This window comes from Oryzias melastigma, linkage group LG5 (genome assembly GCF_002922805.2).
Source record: "Oryzias melastigma strain HK-1 linkage group LG5, ASM292280v2, whole genome shotgun sequence".
Taxonomy (NCBI): Eukaryota; Metazoa; Chordata; class Actinopteri; order Beloniformes; family Adrianichthyidae; genus Oryzias; species Oryzias melastigma.
In genome coordinates, this window is record NC_050516.1 from 19,232,074 (window position 1) to 19,251,653 (window position 19,580).

Genomic DNA, 19,580 nt, shown 5'->3' on the forward strand with positions numbered 1-19,580 from the left:
AAAAGCTTTGCAAAAATGGAACTAGTGGGGCATATACTGTATATATATATGGAGACATTAAGCAGTCTCCTGAAATAAATGTTAATGTTTCTCAAGCTGAAATAAGTGGTTCTGGTAGTTTGTGCCAAAACCTTCAGCATGATGAGTTTTGAACATTTGCTCACAGTCAGACTGACATCACTGCCGTTCAGATGAATCTGTTCATTTTCTAACGGAGAACCAGCAGCATGGAGTTGTCTCTGTTATCTGGAATACAACCCCCCTGGTCTGCGTTCAAATTGCCAGCCTCAACAATCTGATAAATAATTCACAGGCTTTGAAGGAGGCGATGAGAAAAGCCACCGTGTGTCTGGAGTAAGCCGGGGACAAGCGAGAAGGCTGCCCCCCCAGAGAATCTGCTGGATTTATGCAGCGAAGACCTAAATGAGGATTTTTTTTTTCTTGATGTTAAAACCAACGATGGACCAACAGTGTTTAGGGCTCATATTGGCTGGCTTTGAGCCGGCTTGACATGGCTAAATCCAGATTATAGTTGGCTTGGCTTTTTAATATCATTCCACTGTGTGCCCAGAAATGTTGTTGCTAAGATGGGTGTGCTGTTATTATTTGTGACCCGTTAAATCCTGAAAGTACTTTTAGAGACAACACACAGGCACAGACAAATACTTTTTAAGGTAACAACCAAATTGTTCTGTAATAGCTCTCAACTGAAAAAACTTCTAGATGAGATTATGGACAAATCCAAAGCAGAGTACGAGAAGTCATTTTTAATATGAGTAAAGGTGGTGTAACAAAAGAATGTTTAGACATGCTTTACAGAATGTACAATTTAAAGGATAATTAAAAAAAAAAAATCAAGCAACATGTAAATAATTCAAAAAAGCAGCACTAAACATGAACATTATAACTGCTAAACTTTGGTATAGAGCCATAGGAGGATCAGATGTGATTTTAGGCTGTTGGTGAAAAATACTGCACAAACACAAAATCTTTAACATACTGGAACTTTTGAACTGTTAATACAATCCACTTAATTGCAGCCGCTTTTCTCCTTCACAATCTGCTGCAATTAAGTGGATCGTGTTTACAGTTGAAAACTTAGAGTAAATCAAAGAACATAAACACTGGAGCTCCAGTGTTAAAGGGTTAAGAAAGGCATTGTACTGACTTTGGCCAGCAAAACCAAATCCAGAGAAACAGCATTCTGAGATTTTTTTTTTTGGTCTTCAAATGTAAAAAACAAACAAACTTCAAGGTTAAAATGTGGTCCAAGTATAAATTCAACCAAATGGAAAAGCAAAGACTCGTGGAATCCAGAGCATGTCCGTGTACCGCTGAGGAAGGAAAGGTACGAGGTGAATCACGACACTGATCACAAAAATGAAGAGATGCTGCTACATCACATGGTGGCATTTCTGATGCTGCATTCACCGACGGGTGACCCAACAGAGACTGACATCGGGAAGTTGCTTTTCAAACAAACGGACCAAACGTGAGCTGCGTATAAGGTTAGTCACATCTGTAACTCTGAAGTGCAACAACAAGAAGAAGAAGACAATTCTACATTCATTTACAGGAGAGGCATCTCCATTTCTAAACTGAACGTTGACACTTTTCCATTTTAGAGAAAGCACCACCAGATAATATCAGTTCATACTGATAAACACATCCATGTGATAATAATGTAGGGACGATGTCGACTTGTGTTAAAAAAAAAAAGGCAGGTTTTTAAAATTCTCTGAAAATTTACAGGAGTATGGAACTCAGTATGTACATATATAAAATATTACAATACATTCTTTTTTTTTCACAGTCCAGAGCAAAAACCAAGGCACACTCAATATGAATGGATGGATCATTTAAATGCTTTGAGCGGAAAAGTGGACAATAGATCCCTATGATGTAATCCATGTAAACTGCATAATGTTTGCCACCATCAAGTGCCTGTAACATATCACTAAGAGGCCAAAATCAAACAATCAGTGCATACTGTGAAGAAACAACATCATGAAGGTTACTGAGAAATCCTAAAGGCCATCCATTAAATAGCTGTAAGGAAAAAAGGCAGAAAAATGGATTGTCTCATGTGCAAAGAAAATATAGACTTGTTCATTATTCTGAACATAACATTATGGAATCAACAACTTCACTTTATATGGAACAAAACTAAGAACTGATGAAGCTAATATAGGATATATTCATATATACTGATTTACACACCACATTTGCATAAGAGTCACTCAGAATGGCTGTAGGAATGTTGGAGGTAAGCTTTTCCATGTTGTTTTCTGATAATCAGGAACTGCTGGTCAGGGTGCTACATCCAAAGTTTGATCAACTTTCCCCCCACTTGGTAAGAGTTGCTTCTCTAAATATGATTAGGGCTGCCCCGAAAAAGTTCTGTACCACGAGGAAACTCAATAGCAGCAGCCGCTGAGGAGCGGGCTTGTGAAGATGCTAGCGAGACTCTGAGTCCTCTCTTGGCAGCGTCGGACATGGCTACTAAAAGGAAACGTGGGGGGTGCCAACAAGGTCATTTCAATCACTTTTCTATTTATCCAATTTGATGCAGCGGTCTTTACACAGTGGAGGGTGTTAGCGGGCCATCTTGAGTGCGGCGGTAATGTAAACATACAAGACAGCATCTTTGGCAGAATGTGAGGAGTCTGTTTGGAGGTAGTGGGTGAGGGGGTCGAGATGGGGTCGGGACAACGGGGTTGCAGCAACAATTCGGAGGAAGAATGTGGCAAGAGTGTAAAATGGCCTATGTCTGAGTCGGATGCTCGTCGGGGTTAGTCCTGTTTGAGGCACTTCTATGGTCCTGGGTGCAAAAACTTGGGAAGTGGCTAGCCGTGGCTTCAGTCTGTTCCGCCGCACCGTCGGCAGCAGAAGTCACAGAATGTGTCCTGTGAACAGTCACGGGGAGGGAAGACCCCCCCGGTTGGAGCTTTGAGGATGGGTTTTCTCCCTCCGTCCAGAAAGATCTACTGAGGAAATCTGCACGAAAATGAAAAGAGGCAAGAGTCAGAGAGCAGAAATTACTACAAAATCCTGAAATTATGTTTAAAAGACCTCTGAGTTTGTAGACATCTTACCATTAAGGTAGTGGTGTGAGGGGGTGTGGCCGCCCAGCACTTTGTCATTTGAGCCCAGAAAGACTGAGGAGTCGCGGTTGCTGATGAGGCCCTTCAGCGTGGCGTCTTCCTGCTGGGCATGCTCACCGAGGCTTTCCTTTAAGCCCGGTGTAGCCCTTCCCAGAGGATCATCCTCTCCCACATACGCGTAAGGGCAGTACTCCCGCGTACGAGTGTAAATGTTGGCATTGTCGTAGCAGTCGGAGCAGATGACCACAGAACCCGGCCCACCTGAAAAAAGCACGGATCACTAAAGAGCTTCTAGTTTTTTTTCCCCCCCTTCATTCAAACAAAAAACATTTTTAAACAGTTGCAAAAAAACAAAAAAAGTAATTTCTATATAAATTAGAGATAATGTACAGCTTCTCTTCTATTACAAACATGTAAATCTAAATATATTATTGAAATGCCTCCAGCACATCTTTGAATCCAACAGTTTCAAATGAGCCAAAACAAATATTCCTATTCACCTGCGGGGATTCCAACTAGACCCTCATGAGCCTCCCCAGGATGGAAGCTGTTGCGGCCTGAGAACAGAGAGCCCACCCTGCAGTGCAGCATGCCGTTTCCTTCAGGTTCCAACTCGCCGCTCACGTCGCCATAACACACACCTGCAACAACCAGGATACATGGTTATGTTTTCATTGTAGCAAAACAATCATTCTACATGTTAAAATTTAAATTGAAATTCTTGTTTTCTGAAGCAAACTTTGGAGTTTTGTTCATTTTTAATGCAAAATAATTAAAATAAGAAATTAAAAACAGGAACTATTTTAATCTATGTGCAATGATGACAAATAAAAATCAAAGATTCATATTTTGAATTGACTAAACAAAGAGCTATTTTTTTTAGATGTAGTTGTATTTACCTTTTGCAGTCAGCCTATTTCCATGAAAAGTATGAACATTAAAATCTGCTTGAAGCTTCACAAAACACCCCATTTTATTATGTGTAGTTTTAAATATAAACATCTGTGAGTCCAAAGCAATAATATGATACTCACACAATAGAATCACCAAATAGTGTTTTTTTTTTTTTTTGTGCAAGACAAAACTAAAAACTGGATTGATAGTTTACTAACCATCTGTGCCTTTGTGGATGTAGCCGTTGGAGAGGGGGGGCATGAGCTGCTGGTGGCTGCCGGCCTCAGAGCTGCTGTAGCCCTCCTGAGGCTCTGACAACGTTCCCTGAGAGGACAGATAGCTGGGAATATCTGCTGGCAAATTCATCTCATCTGTTTAAAAAAAAAAAAGTGTTTTGTTAATAACATGTTAAAGTTTCAAGTGCACGACAGCGTCTGACCTACGAACCGGTGTTGGTGATACTGTAGTCCTCAGTCTTCCTGCGCATGTGATAGATGACAATGACCCAGACTAGAGACGTTCCAACCACGCAGCACACCACCACGATCACCACGATGCCCACAGTGGTCCAGCCGTCCGGGTCGTAGCCTGCTCCAGTTTCGCAGTTTGCAGACGGTAAGACGCTCAGGTAGATGTGGCCGCGCTCAGTTCCCAGAGTGTTGGACATGATGCATGTGTATTTCCCAGCATCGGCTGGACCCGCATCAACTATGATCAGAAGCTGATTGGCGGCAGCAAAGAAGTGGCGCTCGGTTAGCACCAACGGGCCATCGTCTTTGGTCCAGTTGAGGCGTGGCGTTGGACTCCCCCCAGCTATACACTGAAGTACGGCCGTTTCGCCACGAGCCACCGTCCTGTCTTCCAGCGGCCGCACAAAGGAAGGCGTTTCTACAAGAAGAAGATTCATTGTATACTTTAATCAAGAGTTATTTATAACTTTTATCTAATATTTGGTTTGTCACTAACTGTCAGTTAATGTAATTTACTGAAATCTCATAACAATTTGAATAATAAAATGCAGCAAGAATGCAGTCAGAGGGCTTTCAATGTTCTAAATGTCCACTGCACAGAAATGTTTACACAAAATTACACAAAGTTTAATTTAATTTAAAAAGTGGGGGCAAAAGTGTCACTAATGAAAATCGTATCCATTTCACTAGAATGACTTAAAGACCCACTCTGAGGAAAATCATGTTTTTGTTTTTTTTAACACATACAGCTGCAAGAGAAAATAAGTGAACCCTTTGGGATTACTTGGTTTTATGCATAAACTGAAGTAACAATTATTTATGTTGGAAAAAACAAGAAAAGATTTTCTGCTGTGATTTAAGCAGGGACTGTTTTTATCCTTTATTGTGATTTAGATTGACAAAAAAAAAAAACAAAACACGTGTCCATTTCCAATAGAAACTGAAGTGCTTCCAAAGGGTTCACATACTTTCTCTTATAACTGTATTGCAGCATTTTTCCGATGATAAGGACACATGTGAAGAAAATTCAGTTAAAATTTGAATTTCTGAATATTTCTTTAATCAAATTGTTGTGAATCAGGAGCAGAAAAAAATCTGTTTGTAAAAGCTTTGTTATGTAGGAAACATAATGGACACACAAGAAGTTTGCTCCGTTCTGATACTTTTGCTTGGGGACAACTAGATCCATGTACATTTTTGCTTTTCCTCATCCAAGCTAGTATCTGACCCAAAACTGCGTGGCTGAATAGTTCTAATAATACTCGCCATTTTAGTTGCACTGGAAATGTTAACTTGGGGTTCTGAGGGGCTGTAAGCTAGCAGGAGAACATGTAAAGAGATAGTTCTCAGTTATGGGTGATTTAATTTTGGCTAAAAAAATGGCAAAAGACAACAGGGATTGTTTTTAAAATAGCTCTAAAGATAAAATTAAATGAACCTTCTAATCATAGAAGTTACTCACCCAGGACGGTAAGCGTAGCGTTTGCCGAAAGGCTGCCGGCTGCATTTTGGGCAGTGCAGCTGTACACTCCCATATCTTCGGTTTTAACATTTGCAATAAAGAAGATGTCATCATCTGGCATCACATGCATCCGGCGCTCCCGAGCAGCAGGGAAATCAGTGCCTCCATCCTTCTGCCAAGCAATCTGGGGTGACGGATGACCTTCTGCTGCGCACTCCAGCCTGGCCATCGTCCCGGTACGGATCGTAAGATCCATGGGAGTCTTAAGAAATGAGGGCATCTCTGAAACACACAAAAAAAGACTTGAATACACGTCAATGTGCTTTATGGTTCACTTCTGTTCCTCTGTCCTACAGGCTATTGAACTGACAAACTAAAGGACAACACCAAACTATTTCTTTCACATATTTAATAACTTAGGTGAACAAAACAATCAAAAAAAAGACAATTTTCTACAAAACCAAGCAAAACAGAGGAACAGAACTACAGAGATTCTCTAAAAAAATAGTTTTACTTTATATTGTATTTGTAAGAAAAAATGTCAGAATAAACTGGAAAAAATATCAAAGCACCAACAATAAAAAAAAAAGTAAAACGTGTTTAAAAACTGGAAAACCAAACACCTTCCTTCATATGGAGGTAGATGCTTTTAATAAGACATTGACTGGAGGAAAATAATATTTTTATTTTTTAGTTTAAGGTTGTTTAATGAAGAACTACATGAATATCTTAATAGAAAAATGTAGGCATAAGATAGTAGACATGAGCCCTGGCATGACATTGGGTAAATGAGCTAATAAAAGGAAGACAGCTCAGTTCAGATCTGACGACTCCACTCTGTATTATTTTTTTTCTGTTTTTGCCCCCTGTCTTTGACTTTTATCAAATGTTAGATATATTTATAATTGTGTTATGTTTATTTTTGGGACGTGGCAACATCATCATATTTGTTGAGAGGTTTCTAGATTTTGTTTATACAATTAAATTTAAACTAAAATGTAATCAAATATAAATAAATGAGAATGACTCTCACCGTTGACTGTAAGCTTGGCCCTGTTGGAATAGTTGGAGCCAAAGTGGTTAGAAACCACACACTGGTAACGGCCCTCGTCAGTGAAGTTGACATTAAGGAGGTGAAGGACGGCGGTGTAGATGAGCTCTCCTTCCTGATAGCGAGCATAATTCTGCACTTCTGCATCATACAGCACCTCCCCATCCTTCCTCCATGCAGTGGTCATCGGCGAGTCACTGCTGCTGGATGCGATGCACCGCAGAGTCACGTTGCTCCCACGCAAAACCACAGCGGTTTCAGGGTGAGTCTGGATATGAGGCTTTGGAAAATCATCTGTGGAGCAGCAAGAGAAAAAAAAAGATTATTGCTAAGGTAACCCTCTTCCTGCAGAACTTTTACTGAAGATAGACTGGTGTTCTGCAGAACTGACACTAATAATTTAAAAACAGTGCTGATATAGCATGCTTTAATGGAACAAAAAGAAAAGCAAACTTGTGTGAGTTTGTAGTTGTGTGTTTATGTTTGTGACTATCCCTTTGCTCTATCATAGCTGAGATGGACTAAAGCAAGTAAAATAGATGGAGGACAGCAAACTTATTTCTGTTTCTTGGGCTCACTCTGCTTTTATACTGTGCATAAATAATATGAATTAACTTCCAAAGCTTCAGAAGAGAAACAGACTGACCACAAACAAACTCCTCTGGGCTGATGGACAGAACGTTGCGACCAAGCAGGTTTGCAGGATGGGCGCAGACAGCAGAAACACTCTGCAGAAACTGGCTCTCCGACAACCAAGGCCCAAGCCACTGCATGTGACAGTCACACAGCAGGCTGCTTGTGTTCAGGACACTGAGAAAACATCAGAACATTAGATGTAACAGCTGTCACTAGTCACTTAGAAATGCGAGCTTTCACTATATCAAAATATGCATGAAGCATATAATAAACCAAACTTGTATATTCTAACATGCATGTCAGATGATTTTTCAATGAAAACATGTTGCTGACACACATCTGAATATAAACAAATGTGAGTGCTTAGCACTTTGGTCCCAAATGCAAATACTGTCTACCTAAAATAGTAACCTCAAGAAGAAAACAAGGACAATGTGAGTTTTGATGCAAATTATAAGAAAAAAAATTCTAGTTACTGTTTTGTTTACAGCATTTAGTAAACAATGTATGGCTGGAAAATATACATCGATAGAAACAACATCAATAAACTATAAACATCTATAATGTAAACTGATTGAAATCTTTCGCACTAACATTTTATTGAAAAGTAAAGTGCATTATAAATAAAATGTATTGTTGAAAGAGCTCGTCCAACTTTAACTTTATCAGGCCTAATGTCACGATGTGCTCTTTGTGGCATTTGACATTAGCTGGGAGCGTTTCACGGCAACTGCCTCAGAGGCTTCACTAGTACAGACTAATAAAAACCTTAAAATGACAGGAGATTTCACATTTTTACAACCATCCCTCCCATGCAGGAGACAGCTGTCATTGCAGGTCTCGTTATGATAAATAATAAACTCAGTAAACCGGTTTGAAAGTGCAGACATGTTCTCTAAAGCAAGTAAAAAAAAAAAATTCTCATAGTTTTAGCGTGTTTACCCAAAAGTTGAAGTTCAGGAACAAACAGTACGTCCTAAAGATCATAGAGTATTTCATTATGACAGCAGTGAGTTGGGGCTTTATGCCGTATCCTCCTGACTTTGAAAGATTCAATCTCATTTTGAGATGAATAAAAGTTGAAAATGTTATAGCTTCAAGGTCATTTGACATAGAAGAACTTATTCTACACAAGGAAAACAACTTAACACACCTGATTTTTTGACCAGAGTTCCCCCATGCAAAATTTCTGTGTACCTAAATGCAGACCAACAAGTCCTCACAAGCTATAATATTTCATAATATTTTTACTTAAAATGCAAATATGGCTCAGGTTTTTAGAGCATCTAAATTCCTGCCATGTCTTTATAATGAAAGAATAACGGAATCGATAAAGAAAACTAAGTTAAGAAGAAGCACTCCATTCCCCACATAGGCAAATGAGAGTTGCAATTTAGCATTTACTCACAATCCTTTGAGCTTCAAATGGGAGAATGCTTGAGGGTGTAAGGACATTATGCCGTTCTTGCTCAGGTCCCTGTAAACAAAAACAGAACTCTCAATTAGGCACACATGATCAAACAAGAGGCTTTTATTTTACACACAAGAAACAGCCCTAAGACAACCCCAAAAAGCATTCCTCAAGTGAATATATGGAAATATTTACTTCCAAGTCAAAAGATTCTAACTTTTATACATTAGTTTTAAATTGTCATGAAGAAAAAAAAATAATCCAAATTGAACTCACAAATACTCCAGCTCCTTTAGGCCCTCAAAAGCTTTCTCTGTGATAGATTTGATTTTGTTTTGTTGCAAAACCCTGAAATACAAAAAAGAAGAGAGAAATATTTAGTTAAATATTCCAAATTTGGTCTTGATTACATTGTATTGCAAACTTCACTGCAAATTATTTGGGAAATATCTTTACAGTTCAGAGTTATGCCACAGACTACATTAAAAACAGTCGTCACTGATGTGTCTACAGAACTGAGGCAAAGCAAGTTTTCTAAAGTTGCACAAAATACAGAAATACATATGAATATAGCTTTTAAAGGATGTTTTATTTAGTTAAAATTCTCACAGATTGTTCAACTTCTTCATTCCTTCAAATAGACCAATGGAGTCTTCAATGGCCCAAGAAATCTCATTGTTGTGGATATCTCTGTAAAACAATGACATTGAGTTAGTTAAAATAATAATTTTAACTGGTTGAACATCTCATGAGACTACAATGAAAATTATTCTCTTCTTCTAACTGTGGAGCATCCCATACTTAGATGACTAACAAGCTAGAAGACCACACTTTCAGGCAGTGCCATAACTCCGAGCCCCCGCTGTTCTGATGAGAGGAAATAATTGGCTGTTTAGAACCGAGATCGTTCTTGAATGCACTGAAAAACCCATAGAAGCGTTGTGCTTCTACAATGGGTCATGGGCCTTTTGTTTCTCTTCCCTCACGCCTGGCCGCCTCTGAAAGAGGTCCGGCACTCCCAAATGACCCTCTCACATGAAGGATTGCAGGACGGTTCAGATCTCTGAGTGAAATCTCTTTTCTTTGCAGTTCGGTGGCTGAAACAGGAATTCATCCCTGTGAGAAACATGCTTAATGTATATGTGTCATCTGCATTACACTACTATTTCTCACAGCGACAGGAAATGGGACTATTACAGAGACGGGACATTCAATGACTCAAAAATGCTGGGTATGAATGACTTCACAGGCAGCTGAGACAGTTTTTGTTAGGAACAGTATGAAATCATCTTATCTCACACATGCTGTAAAAAGTTATGATTAAAAAAAGTAGCTTTACCCCATATACTGATCATAGGAAGAGAAATTGATGGATTGCTATAATTCACAGCAAAGACGGTGTAGTTAAACACAGCTGCAGCTTCATCCTCTGTAACTTGGTTAGGAGATCATCTGGCTTTGTTTACATACTCGATTACCCGATCTTTTAGTGTTTATAACAACTTGCAATAACCATCCAGCACTGTGTTCAACAGAAACCAAATGGATTCAAAGACAACTAGAGAAAACAAAAAGTACAAACAGAAGATAGATCCTCCTAAACAAATATTGACAGTTTTTTTTCTGTATTTCTACAAACTATGCGATTAATACTAAATGTTTTCCAAACTCAACTTACATGCGAATGACAAAAAAGTGTCAATGGTCTTCATAGGAATACACAAAACTAAGAGCAATCCAGCGCTCATTTAAGCGTTATCCAAGTTCTTCCAACAAACATGAACAGCTGTGTATGTGTATCAGAGCACTTACAAAGTACGCAGATTTGTCAGACCACCGAACACCCCCTCTCCCAAATGACTGATGGAGTTTTCTCCCAGGTACAGGCTCTCCAGGAGACCCAATCCTACAAAAGCTGTGTCCTCGAGTCTAGTCAGGTGATTATAGGACAAATCTCTGCAGAGAACAGTCACAAAAGAAAACATTCATGATTATTCAACATCTGCATTGACAAAAAAAACAACAAACAAAATTCTTATAATGACGCATTTTCTTAAACTATCTACAGGGTAGATAATGCAAAGTCATCCTATATTACCCATCATGTGCCAGGAAACCGTACACAGACTGAATCTCTAACCCTAAGGTTAATGAAAGAGAGGCTTCTTGCAAACATATGGAAATTTGGAGTAAACACACTTACAGTTGCTCCAGCTTCTGGCAGAATTCCCAGGCATCTGGCCGGATAACTCCTACAGCATTGTGGCTGATTTGCAAGACGCGCAGCATGCGGAGACCGTAGAGCCAACCTTTGTCAATCTCAGTCAGGTTGTTGTGCTCCAACTCCCTAAAAGAAAGTTTGAGAAATAAAATCAGTTCAGAATATAACTACTGAAGAGCTACAATACTCAGAACATGATTGTTGCACTAAAAGTAACTTCTAGAAGATTAGACCACCACTGTGACTTTGTACTCACAATTCCTCAATGTTGGTCAGACCAAAGAATGCCCCATCCATGAGCTTTGAGATTCCATTTCTCTGCATTTTCAGTGACCTCAGCGAGTCCATTCCCTTAAACGTGAGGCTGTCCACAAACTTGATCCTGTTGCGTTTCATTTCACTAAAAAAGGAATAACCATTACTTTTCTTTATTCAAGTACTAAGGTTGCTTTCTCTGTGATACACTGAGACCATGAAGTTATGACAACTTTGCAAGTGATTGACTTCTGTTTGCACTTTAAATCTTGTCTTATACTTACAGAATTTGAAGCTGTGGAAGTCTGAACACTTTGGAGGGAAGCACAGCTAGTCTGTTTCTGTTTAGCCTCAGCACTAACAGGGAGCTGGAGATGTTTTCAAAACAGCCAGGCTCAAGGACACTGATCTTGTTGTTTGTTAAATTCCTGCAAAATAAAAAAATAGGAATAAAACATTAAATATAGGATTAAAAAATGATATAGAAAAACAATTAAATGAGTCTATAGGCACTTACAGATATTTCAGCTGAATGGACGGGAAAGACCCGACTCTGAGTTCAGATATGGAGTTGGAGGTAAGGTCCAGGGACTCAAGGGAGACATACGGTTGAAGCAGATACATGGACACCTCCATGATCTTGTTGTGGACTCTAAATGTTTATGAAATAAGGTCAGGTATTAGTGAACACTTTCATCAATACAAGACACATGACAGATAGTGAAAACAAAAGAATTGTGTTGTGGTCTATTGCTAGTAACGAATAATCCATCTGTGTGTGAACAAACGACAAGAATAAAAAACTATTACAAAAGAAGATCATGCTGACTGTTTTCCAGACCTCTAAACACCCACAATGTTTGAAAATAACTTAAAATTGTTTGATGAGACAGCTGTACAGCACCAATTTGATGAAATTATAGTTTCATTTTTGGCTATCTTGAGGCGGTGCGCACCTGAAGGAAAGCACAAATCAATGCTAGCTGGCTATTATTCCAAAACTTTTTAACACTGTAGTGTCAAAATCTATTTTTTTAATTCTCTTCTTTTACCTAATTCAGCTTGATCCCACGTTTTGCTTCTTTTGTTTCTTTTCAAACATAAATTGCCTCATCACCATCATTAAAGACTCACTTAAATGAAAGTTGTGTTTTTAAAATGTTCTTGTAGCATTGTTTTCATGATAGAGGACACATATGACATTATTTAAGTTTAAAACTGTATTTCTGAGTATTTATTTATTCAAATTTGAATGAATCAGGAGCAGATGAAAAACATGCTACTTTTAAAAAGGTATCTTATGTGATGTAGCAACTGAAATGGGGGAGCCAAAGTCTGACTATTCTGCTCCATTCCAATGCACCCACTTGCAGACAAATAGATAGACTGATATCTTCATTTTCCTTGTCTGAGCTGACATCTGGCTCAACATTGTATGGCTGGATAACTCTGTTATTTCTCACCATTTGTGGTGCATGGCTAATGTTAGCTTGGGGTTGTGAGAGGCTTTAAGCTAGTGGAAGAGAGTGTAAACAAAAGGGATCATGGGATATCACAAGAGGCTTACTTCCATACCAACAAATCAGAGGCAAATTTCTGATGAACTGCAGCACTGCACAAACTTTGTCCAAGAACAATGCAGATTTTCTAATTTTTCCAAAGAATGGCAGACCACTGGAAGTGCTTTTACAACGGGTCAACATATTAATGGAGTGAGAGTTTAATGCAAATACAGTTAATGTTTTTAAATTACTAAATGCCTGTTAAAGATTGATACAATATATATGTATCACACCTCAATTCAATATTTTTTTTTTCTCTACTTTAGCAAAAGTTCTAGTTTTGTTTTATTGGAGTGGTGGATGGTCATGGACTGTGTATGTCAATAAAAATAAAATATAATCTATGTTGTAATAACAAGTGTTGCTTTTTTTAATCTTCCTGCAATTTAAAGCAACTGGAATTGAGAGTTGTGTATGAAGAGAGGTTTTACCCACACAAAAATGCAAACATGAGTGATGGACTTACAATGAGAGTGAAGTTATATTGGAAGACGCTTCTCCAAGATAGGGAAAAACAGTCAGCTCATTATGATTCATGGTGCTGAAATGAAATAAACAGAGCAGTGCTGTCAAGCATTTCATAAGCTTATTAACAACCCATTTCACAACTGGCAGTGCACAGATTGCATCTTTTAGACACAGCAAGTTTTTGTTTCCAATTTATAACTTTATTAATCAATTCAATAGTTTGTGTTCCTAATACTGGAAGAATTTATCATCAAACACATTTACAACAAAATGAGTGAATGCATGTTTATACTGCTTTGATAAAAGAAGTGAATGTCAACTATATTTAAAGAAAATCTGTACAATTACTGCTAAATCTACATTTAAAATTCCTAATTATAAAAAAATGAAGTTGTATAAAAACACTGGCCCATATCAGAAGTGATAGTGCACAAATAGTTAATTCTGCAGCCTTTAAATTTACATAACAATACGTGCAAATGATGTATTTTGGCATAAACATTGCTAGAAGTAGTTTGTACTTACACTTGAGTTGTTCTTTCTGGGACGTCTTGAGGAGGGGTCAACAGCTTTTTCCTGTTGCAATCCATTATATCTAAATCATCTTGTCCTTTCGAACAAGAACATGGAGCAGGGCACGAAGAATATCCAGCCCAGGCACTCACACACAGCATCATGACGACAAAAGCTTGAGGAATGGGCCAACCTTCCGCCATTTTAAATGTCCTCCGACAGAGGTAGCTACGTGGCTAGCTAAAGGTTCAACGAGCGCGCTACAGTTAAGACATAAAAGTATCACAGTTGTCCCACGTCGGTCTACAAACACATACTGGACATTTATCTCGCCATGACTAAACTAAATAGTTAAAAACATCAGTTCAAACTTGCGCGAGGCATCCCAACAAAGATTCCCTTCTTCCCAGAACCTGGAATTCCTTCCGCTCCTACCGAGATAGCTTCACGGAGCAGCTAGCTTAGCTAGCTCACTGTGTGGTCCTTTTTCTCCCACATAAACACATTTCCCAAATTAGGATATCGTTGGAAATGTGTAATGTTTTATCGATAGTATCTATGAAACAAACCTAAATGTTAATTATACTCTGCTAGCAATATTTAATCGTCATTTTCCCGTGTTTGGTCTTCCTCAGGAAAACAAAGCTCCGTAAGTTGACGACATGGGATATCTTAGATCCCGCCCCATTCCAGCATGTTTACAGCCTTGCTATTGGTCCAAGGTGAAACTTGTCAAACATTTCCACCAATCTGATTGGTCCACTATTAAACATGTTTTAAAGCAGCTTGGCTTTTCAGAAACAAAAAAAAGTTTTTCATAACTTTAAAATAATTAATTGAAACAGCCAAAATGTCATCCTAATACCCAATTAAACTTATTTCTGTTCACCGTTAGTTAAAAGTATTCTACTTTTGCAAATCAATCAACTCCTTGTGTGTAAAGAAAAACTCATTGTAAGTAATAAAAAAGAAAGAAAGCACAAAGCATAAAATTGCGTCTTGCCGTCGTTTAAATGGTTATATCTAAAAATAAATAAAGTACCAATCATTATTTTCTTTAGTTTTTTATTTATTTAAATTTAAGAGCAAAAAATGTTAAAAAGTCAAGTGCTTCTAAAGACGTAAAAAAAATGATCACTCAATCAAAAAAATATAAACAAATTTAAGATAGTTTTGGTTCCTGTTGCTTATTATATTTCATTTACATTTACCTACACCCAGCTGTTGTCAAAAAGGCCCAGATAAAGAAAAAAAAGATTCAATATTTTCAATAAGCGGGTCTCTCTTTTACCTGTATGGGTTTCTCTGCGTCCGCCTATTAAAATTGAGATCCGCTCCTTGAGAGAAGCCTGACTCCTCCTCCTCTCGAATGAAAAGTATAAAAGAATTTCCAAGAACCGCTTCACCCACTGTCTGATCAAGGCACAGAGAACTCCACCAGTAGCGGTTTTAGGCACGGGCAATACGGGCAGCTGCTCGGGGCGCCGATTCAAAGGGGGCGGCATCTCAGCGCTGGGAGGAAAAAATAATCTGCGTAATCTGTTATGTTTTGAATGGCCTGAAATCAGCGAATTAGCGCCCTCTGCTGGTGCAGGCGCCCCTGTCCGCTGAGCAGGAGACGGTCAGGTGTTTAGAGAGAGGGAGGGGCGGAGGGACAGTTCAGCTGCGGGTCTCTCCTAAATGAAGAGGACAGATGAGGAACGAGGGCGGGGTCTACTTTGTAGAATGTTTTATTTTTAAGTCAGTCATAACATGACATTCTATAACCCATGTGTTAATACAGGAAAAGCTCTAAATTAACAACTGCCAAACGTGGGTTAAATTTTATTTGGCGGTCAGAAAAGCTCTTTGACTTTGACAGGTGAGTCTCTGTTCTTCATCTCTGAGGCTCAAACACAACATGATGGAGTCTGCTTCTCCTCCACTGTTGGTCACCACAAACATCCATTTTGGAGTTGATTCAAAACATTTAATCAGGACTTTATTGCGCAGACTTAAAGGGTTTAATTGTCACATTCACCGCGGCACGAGGTGCGTTCAGGGGCTGCGTGGAATTTCCGCACTTATGCACGCATTAAGAACTCGCTATTGCTGCATTCAGGTGTGCTGGGAACTTCTAGCATTTGCTCACACTGACCCCAGCAACACAAACACTCACTGATTTGGTGCTCCATTTCATTGTGACTCACAACAACACTGATCAGTAACATTACACACATTTATGCAAAAATGTTGCACATATTAAGCATGTTTTTATATGCTTGACATTAAAAAAACCTTTAAAATAATTATTTTACTGTTCTTAACTAGTTTTAATCTTTACTCTTCTATGATTGAAAAAAAACATTTGTGATTAGAACAAAGTCAATTTCTTAAAAAAATGTTAAAGACATTAAAAAATGACTAGAAATAAACCTCAGGGCTTTGATGAAAAGTTGATGCTTAAGGAGTGTGTTCATCTAAAGGTTCAGAGAAAAGTTCAAAATTAAGGGAATAACGGTTTTGATAGACATACAACTTCTTTATTAGACAAATGTTGAGCTGGTATAAATCTAATATGGCTGGTAGACTTTGGATGTCATAACTAAACATGTTTTTAACATTGGATTGAGGAGCAACATGACTGATTTTTCTTCTCTGGAGTACAGATTAATATGGTAATTTAAATGTTCAAATCATGGATGTTTTTTTAACCATCATATTTCCTCATATAGTTTTATTTATAAAGTATATTGGTATTATAGTACGTACTGATAACTGTTATTATGCTGAACAGCATTGTGTTAAATGTCTGTTGTATGTTGTTTTCAATTGTAATTCTAGGAAAACATGGGAACGGACAAACAAAATTCAGTTGGGGAGGGGGGTCTCGCCCGGGGAGTAATTCAGTGTAGAACCGCCACTGAACTCCACCATGTCTCAAGAGGTTAATAAAGCCGAACCAGCCGCCGCCTCACTCAAAGGCAGTTCAGCGGAACCGCAATATCAGCGGACATGTCGTCTGGACATCAACAAAGCGCAGCACGTCCTGTATGTTATTGGCACTTCTTTGGATGTGAGCATCTACAGGTAAGGAAATGCGATCAGCTGGTGAAAAAAACAAAAAAACAAAACAACGTTTGTAAAGGGGTGGAAGGGCTGATTGAAGCCTCAGGTGTTTACATTCCCTGAACTTTGACCTTTTTAAAATAAAGTCTACATATTATTTCATGTGATGATCGATAATGTATGTCGAGCATTCCGAAAGACACACCGATAGATAGATAGATAGTCACGTGATATAATGTTTTTATTGCACGCATGGGTTCCACTCTGGGTTCCACTGACCACTTGACCAATCAGAGACAAGAGCGGAAGTGATGGCACGCAAAAATCCAGTGTGGGAGAAAGTGCAGGATTTTATTTTCAGAAAAACTTTTCATATTGGCCTATATATTTCTCAAATTTGTTCTACAGATTTCATTGTCATACATCTTTTAATTTACATCTTGTTCTGCTAGTTTGAACACATCATGTTCATTGTGCACTGTGGTGGCTAAACTTATTCTATTCTATCTTGTACAGTGGAGTGAATAAACAACCGGTCATTGTGTCTGTCAACAGCAGGGACTTTGTTTATTCAACAAAAAAAAAAAAAATAAGTGAAAAAAACTGTTGCAGGCCCACTCCATACCAAAAACCAACCTACAGAAAAAAGACTTGATAACTGATGCAGATGGCACAATGTTTTTTAGAGTGATTATGAACCAGAGAATTGGAGCCTACAACACTATACTTAAGTTTGGCTATTATTTAGTTTCAAACCATTCACGAAATTGCTATTAATGCAACATAAATCACACTTTTAAAATATATTTTATAATAATATAATTCCAGCTATCCAGACCTCTTGCAGATCACAACGATCACTGGTCTGTGAAGTTTGAAAATATTCCTAAAAAAATAAAATAAAAGCTGAGTGTATACAAATTATTATTCTATTATTATTATACTCACTTGTAGAAACTCCACCAACCTGTTTGACTGTTTATCAGGTATTGTATTACGTTAGACACCAACCTTCTTTTCACACTTGTGAACAATAACAAATGAAAACAATGAAATAGTGTTATAGTCTTATGTACTCCCTTTTATGCATTTTGAAATTCATAAAGTTTTCTTTGTTTAAGTTGGCAATAAAATGAGCAACCTCCCTCATGGCCAAAGGTTTCCTCCTTTGTGAATTGCCTATTCGTCATCCATCCATCTATTTTCTGAACCATGTTATCCCCTATGGTGTCACGGGGCTGCTGGAGCCTAACCCGGCTACTGTTGGGCGAAGGCGGGGTGCACCCTGGACACGTCTGCCTATTTGTCATTCAAAGCAAAAATATCCCATCTTATCATTTCCCAACTCAGAATTTCTCATGTCTTAAAAATGGATGAAAACTCCATTTGGAGATTAAATGTAAGTTCTTCATAGGGTATTACTTCAAGATGTTTGGTGACACAATTCTGCTGTGTTGCTCAATATTCACGTGTAGAAACAGTGTTCTGTCTGAAACCTCAAAGACATTGTAGTTTACCGGAAGACACATTGAGTGGCCAAAATTTAAATCTAATATGATTCGGACAGGAATTTTTAAAGTTGCACACATACTGTACATCCTTCATTTAAAAATGAAATACTCCTGATGTGTTTTTCATATAAAATTTTACTTTACACCATGTGAGAAAGCATTTTCAAGGGTTTTAAGTAAAACGTGTTTTTATTTGTGTGTGTGTGTGTTGCAGAATCGTGTGAACGGTATGATTGCCCGAAGATATGGGGCAATTGTGCAACCTAAAAATGTCAAAATATATTATCTGAACAAACAGGAGACTCTTTGGTCTCAGTTAGGTACTGGTCACAGAAGGTTAGTAAGTGTGTGACATTCTGTTCATCAATACGCCTCTGACACAGTCAGTTTCATTGTGAGATAAGCTCAGAAGGACATCCGCTCCATCTCTGTGGGGATGAGAAGTTTGTCTTCTCTCATCCTAAAATTGTGAAGTTGTGTGATTTTCACTGGTTTCAAAATCTCCTCTCGATATTTCTCTGAACTTAAATCGTCTCCATCAATGAAACGCCAATTTTTTCTGTTGCATTAGAAGCTGCCTGACACTATCACACTGCTTCAACCAAAAATAAAAACAAAAGTTTATCAGAACTAATGAAAGAATCATTTTCTTCTCACTGACAGGAGTGCCCCTCCCGGCTCAAAGTCCTTTTCTGTAAAATGCACTTCCAAGGTTAAATACAGCATCAGCCCGCCGAAATCGGAAACATCCCATCTCTCTCACATTCCTCTTACCAAGAACACCATTCTTCTCATCAGCATGGACCGTGCTAGTGAATTTGAAAGTGATTCCAAGGTGAGTTTGACAGATGTGTTTCAGGTTGCTTAGATTGTCATTATTTAAGGATGAAGCTTTAAAATATGATGGTTTTAAAAAAGTTTTAGAAGATAAACGGTAAGCAGGATTTGAGGTCCTGAGGGTAGGGTGTGTTGGG

General features: G+C 38.3%; 2 protein-coding genes across 2 annotated transcripts in view; one reads left to right on the top strand and one right to left on the bottom strand.

Annotated features, from left to right (window-relative positions):
• Positions 1 to 752: 752 nt before the first annotated feature.
• Positions 753 to 14,708, bottom strand: lrig2 (leucine-rich repeats and immunoglobulin-like domains 2). The gene is made up of 18 exons (XM_024270317.2): positions 14,060 to 14,708; positions 13,533 to 13,607; positions 12,022 to 12,156; positions 11,789 to 11,932; positions 11,506 to 11,649; positions 11,232 to 11,375; positions 10,841 to 10,984; positions 9,638 to 9,718; positions 9,305 to 9,376; positions 9,026 to 9,094; positions 7,628 to 7,791; positions 6,964 to 7,275; positions 5,931 to 6,212; positions 4,446 to 4,886; positions 4,217 to 4,369; positions 3,605 to 3,745; positions 3,096 to 3,365; positions 753 to 2,997 (listed from the first exon to the last, which is right to left on the bottom strand). Exons 1-18 carry the CDS (start codon positions 14,248 to 14,250, stop codon positions 2,765 to 2,767), a joined length of 3,195 nt encoding a protein of 1,064 aa, XP_024126085.1. The 5' UTR covers positions 14,251 to 14,708; the 3' UTR covers positions 753 to 2,764.
• A 152-nt stretch (positions 14,709 to 14,860) lies between these two features.
• Positions 14,861 to 19,580, top strand: part of padi2 (peptidyl arginine deiminase, type II) — a 14,399-nt gene continuing 9,679 nt past the window's right edge. Inside the window, exons 1-3 of the mRNA XM_024270321.2 lie at positions 14,861 to 15,485; positions 16,961 to 17,116; positions 19,270 to 19,441. Of these exons, the coding sequence (XP_024126089.1) occupies positions 16,962 to 17,116; positions 19,270 to 19,441 (327 nt within the window). The 5' untranslated portion in view covers positions 14,861 to 15,485; position 16,961. The remainder of the gene's footprint in view (positions 15,486 to 16,960; positions 17,117 to 19,269; positions 19,442 to 19,580) is intronic.

Excerpts from the sequence above, each read along its gene's own strand:
- lrig2 (XM_024270317.2), bottom strand. The coding sequence starts at position 14,250 with ATGGCGGAAGGTTGGCCCATTCCTCAAGCTTTTGTCGTCATGATGCTG. Across the intron at positions 13,608-14,059 it reads CCAGAAAGAACAACTCAAGT|CACCATGAATCATAATGAGC; the intron begins GTAAGTACAAAC and ends ATTTCATTTCAG. Across the intron at positions 11,933-12,021 it reads TCCATTCAGCTGAAATATCT|GAATTTAACAAACAACAAGA; the intron begins GTAAGTGCCTAT and ends TTTATTTTGCAG.